This window comes from Strix aluco, chromosome 12, assembly GCF_031877795.1.
Source record: "Strix aluco isolate bStrAlu1 chromosome 12, bStrAlu1.hap1, whole genome shotgun sequence".
Classification (NCBI taxonomy): domain Eukaryota; kingdom Metazoa; phylum Chordata; class Aves; order Strigiformes; family Strigidae; genus Strix; species Strix aluco.
Window position 1 is genome coordinate 4,109,944 of NC_133942.1, and position 15,319 is coordinate 4,125,262.

A 15,319-nucleotide genomic window follows, 5' to 3' on the forward strand; every position below is an offset into this window, starting at 1 on the left:
CCAAGGAAAAGTCTTCGTGGAAGTTCACTTCCCTAGGATGGAAAATGGTATGAGTTCATCTGGGTTCATCCCTTTCTGTAAAACATGTAATTGTAGGATGTCAACTTGACAGTCCTGTACATTCATGCGTAACAAATGAGTGTAGTGATCCGCAGTTGTCCATCCTTCTCCCTTCCCAGCAATTTAGACTTAAATACTGTTTGTATGCCTCATCTTGTAAGGCATTTTTTCCGCCTGTGAAGCGCTGAACAGAACTAACTGCACAAGCTGAAGATTAAATTGTTGGGTCAAATGATTCAACAGAAGCAACTTGTAATGTTTAAAAGGCATTGGTAGCCTTCAAGGTTGGAAAGAATCTCCCAAGTGTGGGACATCTGATGTGACATGCGCCTGCTTGCCATAGTCTGCAGCCAGTTTTGTCAATGCTGTTACCAGCTTTAAACTGCAACAGAGAATTTTGACCTACTTTTTCAGTTTTTCTGTTGTTTTGCACAACATTGAGGACACTGAAACCAGGTCAGTCTAGTGCTGTTTGGGAAAGCACAGATAAATGCGGATCTCCTCTGTGTGGAGGTATTGCTGGGATACAGGCAGGTGGTTGAAATACACTCCCATAATAGGAGGCTTATTGGAGGAGTATATCCTAGTAGAAGACCCTCTAGGTAACCAGAAAGCTCTTGAGTGGGAGAGAAAAAGGCAAAAAGAAAGTATATTTCTCATGGTTGAGTGGAGAAGGCCTTCAACCTCTGCATCCTCCCTTCCTACTAACTTGTGTAGATAGCTGAGCACCAGAGCAGGATCTTTTTCTAGGTCAGACCAAGATAGGATATTTAGTTATCTGTTGATTTTTCTTCTTAGGAACAGGGCAGATCTCATAACTCTCTTTTCTCATTAGTAGAACAGCAACTTTGCCAGAAGTGAGTAATGGGCTGGCTTTGGAAAAAGAAATTTTTGTTGGGACCAGTTGGAAGGTAGCATTGGGCAAAAGCAGGACAAGAAGTGGAATGTCATGGAAGGGAAGAGATGAAGCGGTGGGATGAGAAGGCATGAGGGGACCTGAAGCCAATGGAGATGTGTGTTCACGTAGAAGAGAGCAAAGCTGTCAGTGGAAGGTTTACTAATCACTTTTTAATATAGGAGGGGCATTGATGCCTAGGAAGCTGTTAATGTATGCAGTGAAGCAGAGGACACAAAACCAGCTTGTTCCTCTAAACTTAAGGGTGTAAGCTAATAAAATGAGTTGGCAGATGCTGAGAACATGAGTGAACACATCATATATGTCCTGGTTTCAAAATATTCCTCGTTACCTGCATCCTGGCTGCTATACCCTTTCCAGAGGGTGAACCATTTGTCCCAATCTGTGGCAAAGCAAGCAAAGTTTTCTGCTGCTGAAGGCTTTACTTTTTACACAAAATGGGGGTGGAAGCTGGTGATCTCATATCCGTGTGTTTATAACATGTCAGTTGTGAGCCCTGGAGGATTTTATAGTCTTTGAAGTCATGTGGAAAGTAGCAGATCTTGTCTGGAAAGCACTCTCCAGATCAAGAGACTTACCAAAAATATTACACAGGCGTGTGGGGTGAATGTTGGAAAATCCAGTGAGAAGGCATGTGCCTTGTCCTAAAGCAATGATCTTGGAGTTGCTTTGAGTAATTGAGTTCCTGTTTCTGTAGAGAGCGGGATGAGATCACTCATCCCAACAGAAAATAGGGCTTTCTTGAAGGTCTGTTCTTAGAAGAAAAACAAGGAATTGTAGAGCTGAACTACTAGTGCTTGTTAGGGTGTTGATCCATCTGCCAAGCATTTGCAGTTTGATTTCTGGCATCTATTGACTCTTTCATGAATCAAAACCACACACAGACCTGGATCAGGTCTGCTTGATTTGATTTGAAGAAAGGGGGATTCATTTGAAATTTCAGTTTGGCCAGATTTTCTGAAATTGTGCCACAAACTAAGCCTTTGACAGCTCTTGTTCTTATCTTGGAAGGGTCTCCACAGTATCTCAAGTAGGCCAGGGGAATTTTCAGTGCAAGGGGAAGCGAGCTTTTCCTTTGAAGGGTAGGAATAAGGATCACTTTGGCTTCTTCACACCAGTCTCTTGTTTGTGTTGTCCTTTACTACTGCTGCTTTCAAACTTAAGGACTTCATTGAGAAAACTGGATGGCTGTGAGCAATGTCTCTGTGCCGTAACGAGTGCTTGGTAAGCAATAAACCTTCATTCACTCTAGACTGTGCTACTGATCACAACATGAACAGCAGCTGCCTTCAACACCACCTAGAAGCTGGTTTGTAGCTCTGCCACTGTGGTTTGATTGATGGAGGGAGGTCGTGATTTAGATCTTGGGTCCTAAGTGTTTTGAAGTGTGTAGGATAGAAAGTTGGGTGTTTTTACTTAGTTAACTGTGCTTTAAGTAATTTCCTTTCGAGCCTGTATCTTTCATTAAATAACTGTTCCTGTATCTCCAACTATATTGTAGTGAAATGAATATTGGAATTGGACTGAGTCACCATTAGAAAAATATCTTCATGCAGCTTTGTTTAAATACAAGTAACTTTCAGGAACAATCTTGCTGAGTGGGTGGAAAGGTAGGAAGGAAAATCGTTATGAAAAAGTTTGAATCGTGGCAGGAAATAGTTCTGGCATTCTGAGTAGTCTTTAAATATTAATATGACTGACTTCAAATTACAGTCTAGTCTTCATTCTTCTGCCGCTTCACTTCCAAAGCCAAACACTTTGTTAGTTCTCAAAAGCCATATTTGGTGCCATATTTACTACAGCTGTTTTTAGTACGTAGTAACAATAGCGAAAGACCTTTTTGCGATTTGGTTTACTGACGGCTGGGATCTGCTTGTAGGGTTGGCTGTAATAAAGAGGTTATGAAACGCTTGGTTCATTCATTCATTGCTGATCTGAATTCCTGTTTGCAGGCGGCTTTCAGCTGAGAGAGAGGATGTTTAGTGTTTGCAGACTGTCAGGCGTGACCTTTCCATCCTTCTCCCTGGGGAGACCTTATACAGATGGGGAACGGGGGAAGGATGGAGGCGTAGTAACTTATAACTGTTAACATCTTATTTCACTAGCCAGAAAATGTGTGGTGGAGCTCTGTACTTAATCTGCCTGAGAAGAATGGAGTTGCTTGTCCCATCTGAGATGCACTGAGCAAGATGTTGTGTCAAACCAAGCGGTATATTTCTGATGTTGGATCTGAAACTTGGCACACGGGGCTTGAGCAGAGTTCAGACTTCAGTCTGGAGGAGGAGGAAGCTGTATCAAGGCTCAGGAGGGCTTGTGCTCGCAAGAGGCTTGAGCAGCCCTTAGAGGAATGATGTACTTGTGGCATTGAGTACTGACGGAGGACCGCCTGCCCTGCAATCGCTGAAGATCAAGGCCAACTCGTATCAACCATTTGAAACATGTTAAGTTGTGCGCCTTTACCCTTTGGTGGCTTTCCACCCCATTTTATCATAGCTGGTAAAACGCTTTTTATAATGATGGTGTCTGTGCCAGCAGGTAGCCAAACAACTTTGCAAAGATCTGCACCTAGGCATCAGGTTCTGCTGCAAAACAACCTCACTATCTGGATCCATCTACTCTACAGGTCAAAAGCTGGTAGTACTTCATGGCAGAAGGATGGTTAAATGGCTTCTGGAATCAGGCAGGAAAACGTTGTAGTGTGTTCTTAAAACAGCCTGTCTCTTCCCAGTCCACCTCATGTTCATCAGGGTTGTTTAGAAACTTTCTGGTGGTTTTAGCTTATATTGACTTTTCTTACGCTCTCCACTGGCCATGTTAGTGTTGGGTGAATGAGAAAAAAAAAAAAACAACTGTTTGCAACTTCATAAAAATTATACCATTCTTCCTTCCTGTGCTGTAATCGGTCCCCATCACACAGATTTTGCGTCTTTTAGCCCTTCTTCCATGTAGTCCTTCATAGTATTATCTCCTCAGTCTTCAGAGCTGTGCTGCTCTTCCTGTCTCATACAATGCTGTGCATTGTTTTTTCCAAGTGTAAACTAGGCAGGGTTTGTGCTCTTGCTAGAGACTTCTTTCTGTAACCCTTTTGTGAGGTCTGTAGTTGTAGCCCATGGATTATCCAACCATGATGAAAATAATGATTTTGGTCTCCAGGGGAAACAAATCCTCCTCTCTGGCTTTGGTGGATCAACTGTGTTTTCCAAAGTGCTACTTTTTTTTATTCATAGAATTCCTCTCTTCTGCTTATCTTTCTTAGTGATCCAGCCCCAGAAGCACTCCATCATCATCCTCACATTTGATTTCTCTTCAGCAATAAACTTTCTTAGTGTCAACGACTGTCCTTTTTTTACGTTGTTTGTTTTGAAGCAAGTCTCTCCTCCCAGGACAGGTTGGGGTGGGGTCCAATCAAAGTGTTTTTCTGATATCTGATAGAGCATCGTCATTGCTTCTGCAAGCTGGTTTCACAAAGCAAATACAACTGTGCTTGCATCTACGCAGACGGCGTTGAGAAGCAGTGCTAACTCACCCCCTCAGAATGAATGCTGCCGCTGAAAGTATGTTGGGATGTCTGTGATGAAAAACCAGTTCATCCTGTTTGCCTGTAGCGGATGCTTCCTGCTTATCCATATTCAGTTTTAAGTATTAAATCTTGAATTAATTTGAGCTACAATTAAAGCTTGGTAATACTAAATATTGAATTTCTTGTATGTGAACATCTCTGACTTTTCTGTCACTAGCTAGGCCAGCGGTGCTTAATCATGAATGTCATTTCACACATTGTTTAGTACCACACAGGGAGCTTGACAAGTCAGCTTCTGGGTCGGTATGGCCAAACGGGTAGTATGGATGTGATACAGTGGTTCTCAGATGACCTGATGATTTTCAGACCTCCTGGATTTGATGCAAACGTGCTCTATGATGTTTTCTGCAGAGATCCACCTTTGTGTAGAGCTACGAGAATTCATCTGCTTTTCACTCTAGAAAAGAGGGCTGCTGAGTCAGGGGCTAGATGAAATATCCTGGGGGTTGTAGCCTGTGCAATGTGAGCTCGGTTCTAAACATTAGTATAAACTTGTTAAAGATAGGTGGTTTTGTGGGATCGTTATGTTGCATGAAGCATCCATTCATGTGTATGTTCTTTACACTATTATTAGTTCCTCAGGGTCTTCCTAATACACTGTGGAGAGACACAGATCCTTCCTGTGAAGGTGTAGTCTGTTTAGAGTCCTGCAAACTCTCTGTCTGATATAGAAGCCTGCAATAATATATGAACAAAAGCAGTGGAAATTAATTGCAAAGTGGTGTTAAAGTTATACATTCTCTGTATTTAATCGTTGCTTTTTTTGCAGATGTATTTTTAAAAAAATATCTAGAGGGGAAGCTCAAGCTGGGGAGAACTGTGCCCTCTTTTGTGCAAACACACAGAACTGCAAATGGAAATGGATAGAAAGGTCAGAGTTGTGCTGAAGACTAGTTCAGTGTTCAGAAAGTGAAGTTTCCAACTGGTAGCTACCTGCATTTTCTGGACCTGGTGTGAATGACTTCTGCCTTGTATACAGATGCCTTAGATCAAAACAAAAGTTTTCAGAAATGAAAGTATACCACAGTTGAAGGCTAGGGAAAGCGTGCTCATATTTCAAAAGGGCTAATGCTTTTGTTCCGTGCCACTGGTTTGTGGATAGGTAATAATTCTTGTCTTTTATTTTTGGATACCTGGGAGTAGGCAGGTTAGCTTCCCCTACAAATGTATTGCTACAGGAGGACTGAGCCAATTGCCTTAGTAACTTTTGAACCTGTGTAAATGTGGTTGTTTCTGGGCGTATCTGATAGTGTTCGATCACTGATGTCCTTCCACACTGACTTGTTTAGGTGGTTACATTTAACACATCTCTGCTGACTTTGGAGGTATTTGTGAACTTCCATGCAAACGTTGAAACTTCTGCGTGGATGCCTACGGCTGAAATACAACGCAAACCTTCTTTCTAAAATTATTCAGGCACTCTTTACATCTGAAAAATTACGAAGGCAACAGTGTCCCCTGAAGGAGTACAGTCCAGTACGTATAGGTCCTGGGATGTGGGGGATAGCTCCAGGTATGTTTATTCTAGTTCTTGCTTAAGAACTGCGCCACAAGCATCTCTGGAGTGTCCACATCTGCTGCCCAATACCGGTTCCTGATGCAACATCTGTACAGACAAAGCGTGCTGCGACCTTTCCCTTTATCCTGCTGATTGCTTGGGAAGTGAGGGGAAGCTCCCCCCCATCACTGGTGCCTCTGCACTGCCCTGTCAGGCCACCATGCTCTGTTGCTACAGAGTCTTCAGAGTTTCATGTCTGAGCGGTAGAATTTTTTTCCTGACCGCAATGGGGCCGAGCTGAATCATCGGGCTGCACAACAATCTGGTGTGAGTTCATGTCCTAGGAAAGGTCTCATGGTGAGATGTCAGTCTTCCTTGCGCTCCCTGGACTGCACTTGTGGAGCAAGACCACCTGTGTCCGAACGGCTCCCACCTTTCTTTTTTGGGCTGGTCCCGTGGGCACAGAGGAACCTCTTGGCCTGCAGGGGTTGAGAAGCATCTATTTCTTGTCCTCTTTTGACAGAGTTGGCAGACTGACGCTTGTGAGATGCACCAGTGCGCTGTCTGGAGTAGCCCAGAGTTGCCGCCCTTGGGGTTACGGTGGTGACAAGTTTGGACATGCGGGAGGAAGGTGTACTTCAGTTTCTGTGGGAGAACTGTCAGGCTTTTGTTTGCCACTCATGAGTGCAGGCTGCTGGAGAAGATCTTGGCCCTTGAGTCCCTCACCCAATTCCAATAGAACGTCTGTTTTTATAAACCTCATTTTTTTGGCAACTGAATCACGTTGCTAACGTGAACTGTATGTTGATACAGCTTTCAGGAAATTCCTGGCTTTTTTTTAAATAATAAATCTTGCTTTGGCTACTAACTTTGGTCACCTCTGTAAGACAACAGTTTCAATTAGCAAATATATCTGAGGTCAACTTTAAAATACGTAAAATGAAGGAGAATTTGAATTTGTAAGTGCTTCAATATTTTCTTCCCTTGGCACCTTTGATTTGCCACTTTTTATTTTTTGTCTGGCTTTTGTGCAGTACTCAATGAATGTACGAAGTGAGAAGAAAACAGACTTTGCACTTCCCAGTCGCTTTAAAGATGGGACGTGATCTCCTTGCAGTTTCCACCTGATGTGCTGGTGTAACCGAAATTGCTTTTGTTAGTAAGTGCAGCGTGAGTCCTGATAACTCCAGTGGCAAGGAGTGAATGGGTAGCACTTACATCTCTCTGATGTCAGGGCTTTTTATCAGGAAATTGTTAAGAAAATGGTAAAGTTCCCATATAGCTTTCTTTGAGGCTACGAAAGCTCTGGATGTTGGTCCTGTTGTACGTTTCTTGCTTGTATTTTAAAATAATGATTTTTATTTCATTATATCCTTTTTCTTTTCCCCAGGTAAGAAACCAAAAGCAACCTGCCTTTATTGAGTTCTCAACAACATAATTGACCCCTTGGTACATTATCAAGATGCGTTAGGAAACTGGATACAGTGCCAAAAGAACCCCAAGCGTTTCCATGACTCTCTTGGACCCTGACTCGGATACTTTTGGATATATATTTCTATCCTAAGGAGAAGAGTGCGTACTCCAATTCCCTTCTGCCAGCTTGCTGGCAGAGATATTTCACTAAGATCATGGACCATCCTAATAGGGAAAAGGATGAAAGGCAGCGGACGACAAAAGGAATGCCGGGAAGGAGCGGGCACGGTTCTCGACCAAGTTCATCAGCGTCTTCTGGCGTTCTTATGGTGGGACCCAACTTCAGAGTTGGCAAGAAGATTGGGTGTGGGAACTTTGGAGAACTCAGACTAGGTAAGTAGTAACTGTTTTAGTGGCCTGCATTATCCAGATTAGCATTTCACCACTGGAATATAAATACATAAAAACTTACCCTGGCTTGAGAAACGCGCGTGCTTGTCTTGTTTCCCAGGCGTTGAGCTGCCTTACCTGAAGCTTCTGACTCAGAAGATGTAACTGTTAACATTATTTTTATTTGCATAAAGTCAAAGTGAATACACCGGAGAGGCCAAAGATGCAAATTTTGAACAATCCCAACAGTGAAGACTGTTCTCAGCACTGAATGTCTGGCCGAAGGTGAAAAAATCTTAACTGTCTGGATTGCTAAATCTCGCTCTCAATTTTTTGTTCATAAGCTAGGGCGCCCTATTAAAGTAATGGGTGAGACTCTTTCCCAGCACTCGGCGACATCTTCTCTATTCCATGTCCCTCACTAACCTCAGTGCCCTAGTTTCAGTCCCATCACCTGCTCCCTGATCTGTCCCATGTGTTTGACTCGCTGGCTGGCGAAGAGCGGGGTGTGCCCACTGGCCATCTGGCTGCTGCCTCTCAGCCACTGAACTGGCCCGGCAGCCCCTGATTTTTCGTGGTCCATTGGTCTTCTAACCACATGTCTTGCAGCTGGTTGCCCAAACAGATGGCTACGCTAATGCATTGTTTGCTTAGGATGACTTAAGAGCCCAGTGCAATGTTCTGCAGTGCATTGGGCTCTTAAGTCATCCTAAACAAACAATGGCTGTTTTATAAATGAGCTGGGGGAAGCAGCCGGTGTTTTTAATTACATGCCCCTGAGCTCCCTATATGTGGTTTTGGTGTGGTTGCTGTAGATCAGAAGCAGTACCTTGTGATGGTCTCGATCCTGACTTACTTAAAACAGTTGTATTTCTCCACTACTGCTGAATGAGTTGAACTGCTGTGGTAGTGAACTTGAGGGTGCTCAAAACAGGTTGGCTGACATAAATATCATTTGCCCCCAGATTGGTATGTATTTAGAATTGAAATTAAAATCATTTGTGAATCAGGCACAAGGGATGATAAATCAATCAATTGGGAAATTGCTTCAGGTAACCAAAGGGTTATAACACCTAACTACTGATAGTATCTTTGTAGATCTATGTAATCTTAGATTAATCTATGTAATTTCATTCTAAGGTTTAGTTACTGTATCTATATGATGTGCCACTAGTCAACAGTGTGAAGATTAACCAGCTTGCTTATAATCTGTCTCAGTAAACAAGTAGTTTGGTTTCAGCATTACATCAGATAAGTTATATTGATTTGCAGGAACAGAGATAATGCTCCAAAGGTGGAGAGAAACCAAGGGCAGGGACCAAAACTCCCACCTTCACGAACACGAGCACATGAGCGTAGTTGGCAGCTGAAGATAAGTTTGGATCCTTACAGTAACATAACATGAATAGCTGTATGGCATTTTCAAAGGCCTCCCGACAGTAAATGTCATGATAGCAAGATCATGGAGATGTTGAATTGCTTTGTAATCCAAGCTCTTCTTTGAGGTTCAGCAGCTGTAGTGGATCCCTCCAGGTATACAGCTCTTGCACTTATTCAGCTGGTTCCCAAATGCTGATCCTGTTTCCATGGTGGTTCTTTTTCACGTTTCAAAATTGTAGTGGTATTGGATTTCTGACTAATGTATTGTTTCGAAGCACAGGCTTTACACAAGAGATTTCACTGCTGAAAAGGTCAGTTTGTAGAGAAATTCAGTTTTAACTATGGAAACAGCAACACTTGTTAATTGAGGGCCTCTTTTTTTTTTTTTTTTGGTACACTGGTAAATGTTTTGCTAATATTGGTTAATACAGCACGCTGTATTTGGGCAATGAGCCATATGTACTGATAACAGCAATTAGGTGTAAGGTCCTAATAGAAGCTGTATTATTGTTGCTTTTTGCCAGTCACTGTAGCTTTAAGAACTCCTGTTTGCTCAAATATCAGATATTTCTATTGCACAGATGTGATGCTAATTATCGCTGGGGGGAAGGAGAAGCAGCATGTCTGAAATACGAGCAAACAAGTCTCTGATAACAGTTTTGTCCTGAAAAGATGAATGGCATGCATGCCCTCTGCTTTTTGGCTTTTCTTATGTGGTTTTGGAGAAGTTAAGCACTAGTGAATGCTTTAAGTAACAGAGGAAGAACAAAGTCACGCACTGATAAACAAGGTGGAAAATATATTTTTTTTCCAATTCCCCAAAGAATTTATCTTTTTTTCAGGTGTTGTGTTTTCACTCTAAGCTGCTCTTGAATTGCACTCCAGTGCCAGACAGAGGACTGATTGTTCAGGGAGGAGATGGCATGTACGCACAGAAGCGGTTTTCTGCAAATATCAAACTCACTGCTTAGGGTTGATCTTTCTTGCTGCAAATACAGATAGCCCCGGGGATATTACTCTTTTTGAAGCACGTGTGAGCAGCTCAGTTGGATTCCAGCCCGCAGAGGAGCTGAAATGGGAAGATGAACACAAAACTCAGCGTCTGGCCCAGAGTAATAAGATGAAACAGGGTTAACAGATTACTGTTTCTTTGGACAGGTTGCAGATTGTGTTCTGTAAGAGCTTTGGTTTCCGAAGTGGCTGAACCCACTAGCAGGGGTATGGTACCAGCAAAGAGCAGGGGGTCTTGCTTGCTGTCCCTGGGCTGGACTCTGCATGCTTATGGGGTTTCATTGCCTTTCGTGCAGTGCCAAGCCCTGTCCTGCAGCTCCCAGTTACCTGCCAAGTCAATTCTCAAGCTGCCTTAGGAGCTGGAGCACGCCTGAAGTTTTATAGTGTGACTTCTGCCATGACGAGGTCCTACATCTTCACCCCAAGCTGATAGGAGAACCGGCATTACGTAAAACAGACTGAGAAACAGGCTCACTGAGCTGTAAAATCGTGTAATGTCAGTAGGTGCTCACTGCTCAGGAAGAATGGGATTTAACCTGTTAAATCTAGTGCTGTGATAGCCACGGCTGTAAACTTCCCTGTAGAAAAGATATCGCCACCTGAGCCTACGTATTGTCTGCTTATATCAATTCATGGACTTACCTACTGGGTATTTCTCGTATTTACCTGAAATCCTGAACCATGAGCCATGTTAGAGATAAACAAGCCTCTTCAAATGTCTCATTTTTCCCATTTTGGCACCCTTATTTAGTCAAGCAATTAAATAAGTACTAATGTAAAATCATTCCAGTTTCAGTAGGTTGGAGGGTTTTCTAAAAGAAGCGTTAAGTTCTGGAGAGAGCAGGACCTTATTTTAATGCAGAGCTGTAGATTGGAGTCCGAATCTTTCTGCTCTAATGCAAATATTATCTGGCATTTTAAAAACTGTGTTTATCATTTAAAAATGACAATTAATGCACCTTTTCTCCCTGCTTAGAGGGGAAAAAACCATGATAGGAGGGCTAGATCCTGTACGTTGCTTGTATCCTCCCTTTGTAGGCTACTTGAACAAAAGGGATTTTCGGAGAAGTCTGTGCTTTCACGTGCTACCCAAAGAAATTGCATAGTGTCCAGAAGTCAGCGTGATTGACACAGAGGTCTCACGAAGATTCAGTGCATCTCGGCAGTGAGCACAAGCCCCAAACTAGAAGAAAAGCTGCTTATTTGTATGTTGCTGAGTCACAGCAAGTTGATCAGATCTGGGGAGGTGCCTCCCAAAAATGAGAACCACCCAGCTGTGTCCCAGGCTGCAGTTTGAAGCCAGGAGCTCTGCTTTAAAACAAGTACGACAACAACAAAGATAATATCTGATATTGGGGCTAGTTTTGTTTCTGCTTCCCAAATAACAAAATCATCATGTGAATACTGAACTAGAATCATGCTAGATGTAGAGGGTATGGGTAAGAGTAGATCCTGTGTAGGATCCACACTAGGAGCTGTTATTTGGAGACACGGGCTCTAGAAGGGACAGCAAATCTGGCACTACAAAATCGATGTGAACTCTGTTTCAGCTGCCCATGGGATCTAGTCTCTGCAGATGCCATGCTGTCTGGGGGGAGCTCTGCTTGGTCTTTAGGAGGACTAGGTGGATGTTTGCTCCATTACCCAGCCCTGATCTGTCATCAGAATGGATCTTCTGTATAGTGACAAGCTAGAAGGAAGGGTCAAAGCATTTTTGATTTGTGTCGTTCATGAGAGGCTTGTATTTGTGCCTCTTAACTTTGACCTGTGGGAATAGTGCACGCGAGAGATTGATTGGTTTGAGCTCCTCTGCTGGCCTGCAATCTGTCTATATATTCGACACATCTTACTGCAAGGCCTTGAGAAATCCACTCTGTTAGGTTTCCCACGTGAATGCTGGTGACTTAATGCATCGCTTCTCATTTAGAATATGTAGTTCATAATTGTCAGTGGAACTACCCAAAACTGAGGCATGGACTTAATCACTGCTCCATCAAAAGCTTTGCCTGAACTTGAAAGGCTTTTGTTAACACACTTATATCATCTCAGCTGTATTACAGATCTTTTGTCGTACTAAGATAAGATGCAGCTTCTATTCATGGCTTATTTTACTGGGCAGATTCACTTTCTCCTGTGAGTAGTACTGCCTCTACTCTTCCATTTTAACATCAGTGCTATCTTGTAGAAAGAGGAAGAAGAAACCATTACATCTTGGACGCTGTGATAGCAAAACCAAGGGGTAGATCTCAGTCTGGAGCAAGCCAATGGAGAGAGTCAGCACATCTTGTGCTGGAGCTTTAGGAAGCGTTTGGAGTTCAGAAGCTGGACCCATTTGCACCCCCTTATGTTCAGAGTGTCCCCATAGTGCGTGCTCTGAAGGGGATGAACTGGAGGATTAATTAGTTCATTTACCTTTGGCTGCTGGCCTGATGTCTCAGGCTAGTGTTAAGCTAATCCCAGTTTGTTAACTGAGGAATTTAATTACCAAAATTGTCTTCTATCTAGACCTTAGCCTTATGAACCAGACCATAACAGAACCATAGAATCATAGAATACCAGGTTGGAAGGGACCTCAAGGATCATCTGGTCCAACCTTTCTTGGCAAAAGCACGGTCTAGACAAGCTGGCCCAGCACCCTGTCCAACTGAATCTTGAAAGTCTCCAGTGCTGGGGAATCCACCACTTCCCTGGGGAGATTACTCCCGTGGCTGATTGTTCTCATTGTGAAAACTTTTCCTCTTGTGTCCAATTGGAATCTCCCCAGGAGTAACTTGTACCCATTACCCCTTGTCTTTTTTGTGTGACTCCTTGTAAAAAGGAGTCTTCATCTTCTTTGTAGCCCCCCTTTAAATACTGAAACATGGTGATAAGGTCTTCCCTAATCCTTCTTTTCTTAAGGCTGAACAAACCCAATTCTCTCAGCCTTTCTTCACATGACAGGCTTCCCAGTCGCTTGATCATCTTTGTGGCCATCTTCTGGACCTTCTCCAGCCTCTCCACATCTTGTTGTTGTCCACCAGGATGCCCAGGTCCCTTTCCATAGAGCTGCTCCCTAGCCAGGTAGATCCCAGCCTGTGCTGCACTCCTGGATCATGTTTTCCCAAGTGCACTTGTCCTTGAACTTCATAAGGTTCTTTTTAGCCAGCCTAGCCAGGTCTTCCAGCAAGGTGGGTCTCCCTTCCAAAGTGTCCACTTCCCCACTCAGTTTGGTATCACCAGCAAATTTTGTCAGGGTACACTTGATCCCATCATCCAGATCACTGATGAAGATATTAAACAGTGTTGGACCCAATATTGATCCCTGGGGGACCCCACTTGTGACAGGTTGCCAGTCTGAAAAGGAGCTATTTCCCACCACCCTCTGGGTGCGGCCTGTCAGCCGGCTCCCCACCCACCACACAGACCACTTGTCTAGACCATAATGCACCAATTTCTCCAGGAGGAAGCTGTGGAGAACCACGTCGACAGCCTTGGAGAAATCCAGGTTGACAATGTCCACTGCTCGCCCCACATCAGCTGAGCAGGTTACTTTGTCATGGAGAGCAATCAGGCTTGACAGGCACGATTGGCCCTTGGTGAATCTGTGCTGGCTTTTCCCAGGCATGTGCTTCGTTTGACTTGTGATAACTCCCAGGAGGATTTGTTCCATAACTTTCCCAGGGATTGAAGTAAAAGCAATGGGGCCTATAATTTCCTGGATCCTCCTTTAAGCCCTTCTTGTAGATGGGGGTGACATTAGTCGTCTTTCAGTCTTCTGGGACATCCCTCGATCTCCATGACTTCTCAAAGATTATGGAGAGCAGCCTCACGCCATCAGCCAGCTCTCTTTAACACCCTCGGGTGGACAACATTGGGGACTATCAATTTGTAGGGGTTAAGCTCCTCTAATAGGCTGGATTATGGCTCCACATATATGTAGGGTCTTTGCAATGTCCTCCTCTGCCTTGAGAGAAGCTTGGAAGAGCACTGTTTCCCCAATATTATCCTGCATTGGTGATAGAGCCCAAGCATTGCTAGAAGGTCTGTGGGTCATTGTTCCCTGGATGGATTTATGCCCCTGCACATTGAGCTCAAAAACTACCTTGAAATGGTGCATCTCCAAGATTGTGATGGAGGTCGTGGGATCTGTAGGGGATGGCGTTCCCATGCCTCCCTCCTTGGGTTTTTTGCTGTTTAAAGAATCAGACTTTCTCACGTATTTGGGCTGGAGCTTCCCTTAGCCTGGCTCAGTGTTCTCAAACTGAGCATCCTGATAGGAGCTCAGTCCCTACCAAGAGGTGGGGAAGAGGAAGTGTCAGTGGGTGAGCTACAGCTGGAGTTGCTGATATGACTTATTTGCTGGTAGCTAATACAGAGCAGATGCTATAAGTGTGTTTAGGCTGCCTTCCCTTAATGTCCTTGCGTGTTCTCCCCCACCAGCCGTTAGATAGCATCAGGCTGGAGCCCTTATCCGTCTCAGAGGGTGAAGCAGTTTATCCTGCCACCTGCTTTTCCACTGATTTGGCCTTCCTGCTTTGAAGCCGCTTTCCAATGTCTGAGTGTGCCTGATGCAACTGCAAAACCTGCTTTCTACCCTTTGTTTCCAGCCTGGATATAATAGCTTTTATTAAAAGACCTGAAGAAATAGATTCAAGCAGCCCTGTGTTGTGAGGGTTAATGCTGAAGCTCAGCTTAACACAGCTGCTCGCATAAAACACTTCCTCTTAAGTGTATTTAACCTCAGATTTAAATGCCTGCCCTGTGTTAAACAGCATTGCCAGTTACCGTAACAGGTTGAAGCTTTCCATAAATTTTTTTTTTGAATGTTAAAGCAATCCATTGTGTGGAGGACCTGGACTGGGAGTGCCAGATACAAAATTTGGAGGCCAGAACTACACCAAGCAATGTAGCTGGGATGGTATCAAAAGAAGTTGAATGCAGAAAATACGAAGCTGTTATAAAGTAAAATAAATAAATGGGGCATTTCCCCTGATAAATATTTCAGGATTTCAAGATGACTGTCTTCTCTCACATTTATAATGTCTTTAATTTTATTGAGTCTTCCAGTGCTGTTGCTGCATGCAAAGGTGTA

At 43.6% G+C, this 15,319-nt stretch overlaps 1 protein-coding gene across 3 annotated transcripts in view; it reads left to right on the forward strand.

Annotated features, from left to right (window-relative positions):
* CSNK1G1 (casein kinase 1 gamma 1) overlaps positions 1–15,319 on the forward strand; it is a 110,702-nt gene that overhangs the window by 37,075 nt on the left and 58,308 nt on the right. For all 3 annotated transcript variants that reach the window (XM_074837836.1, XM_074837837.1, XM_074837838.1), the window contains exon 3: positions 7,445–7,860. In XM_074837836.1, coding sequence (XP_074693937.1) covers positions 7,683–7,860 — 178 coding nt within the window. In that variant the 5' untranslated portion in view covers positions 7,445–7,682. The remainder of the gene's footprint in view (positions 1–7,444; positions 7,861–15,319) is intronic.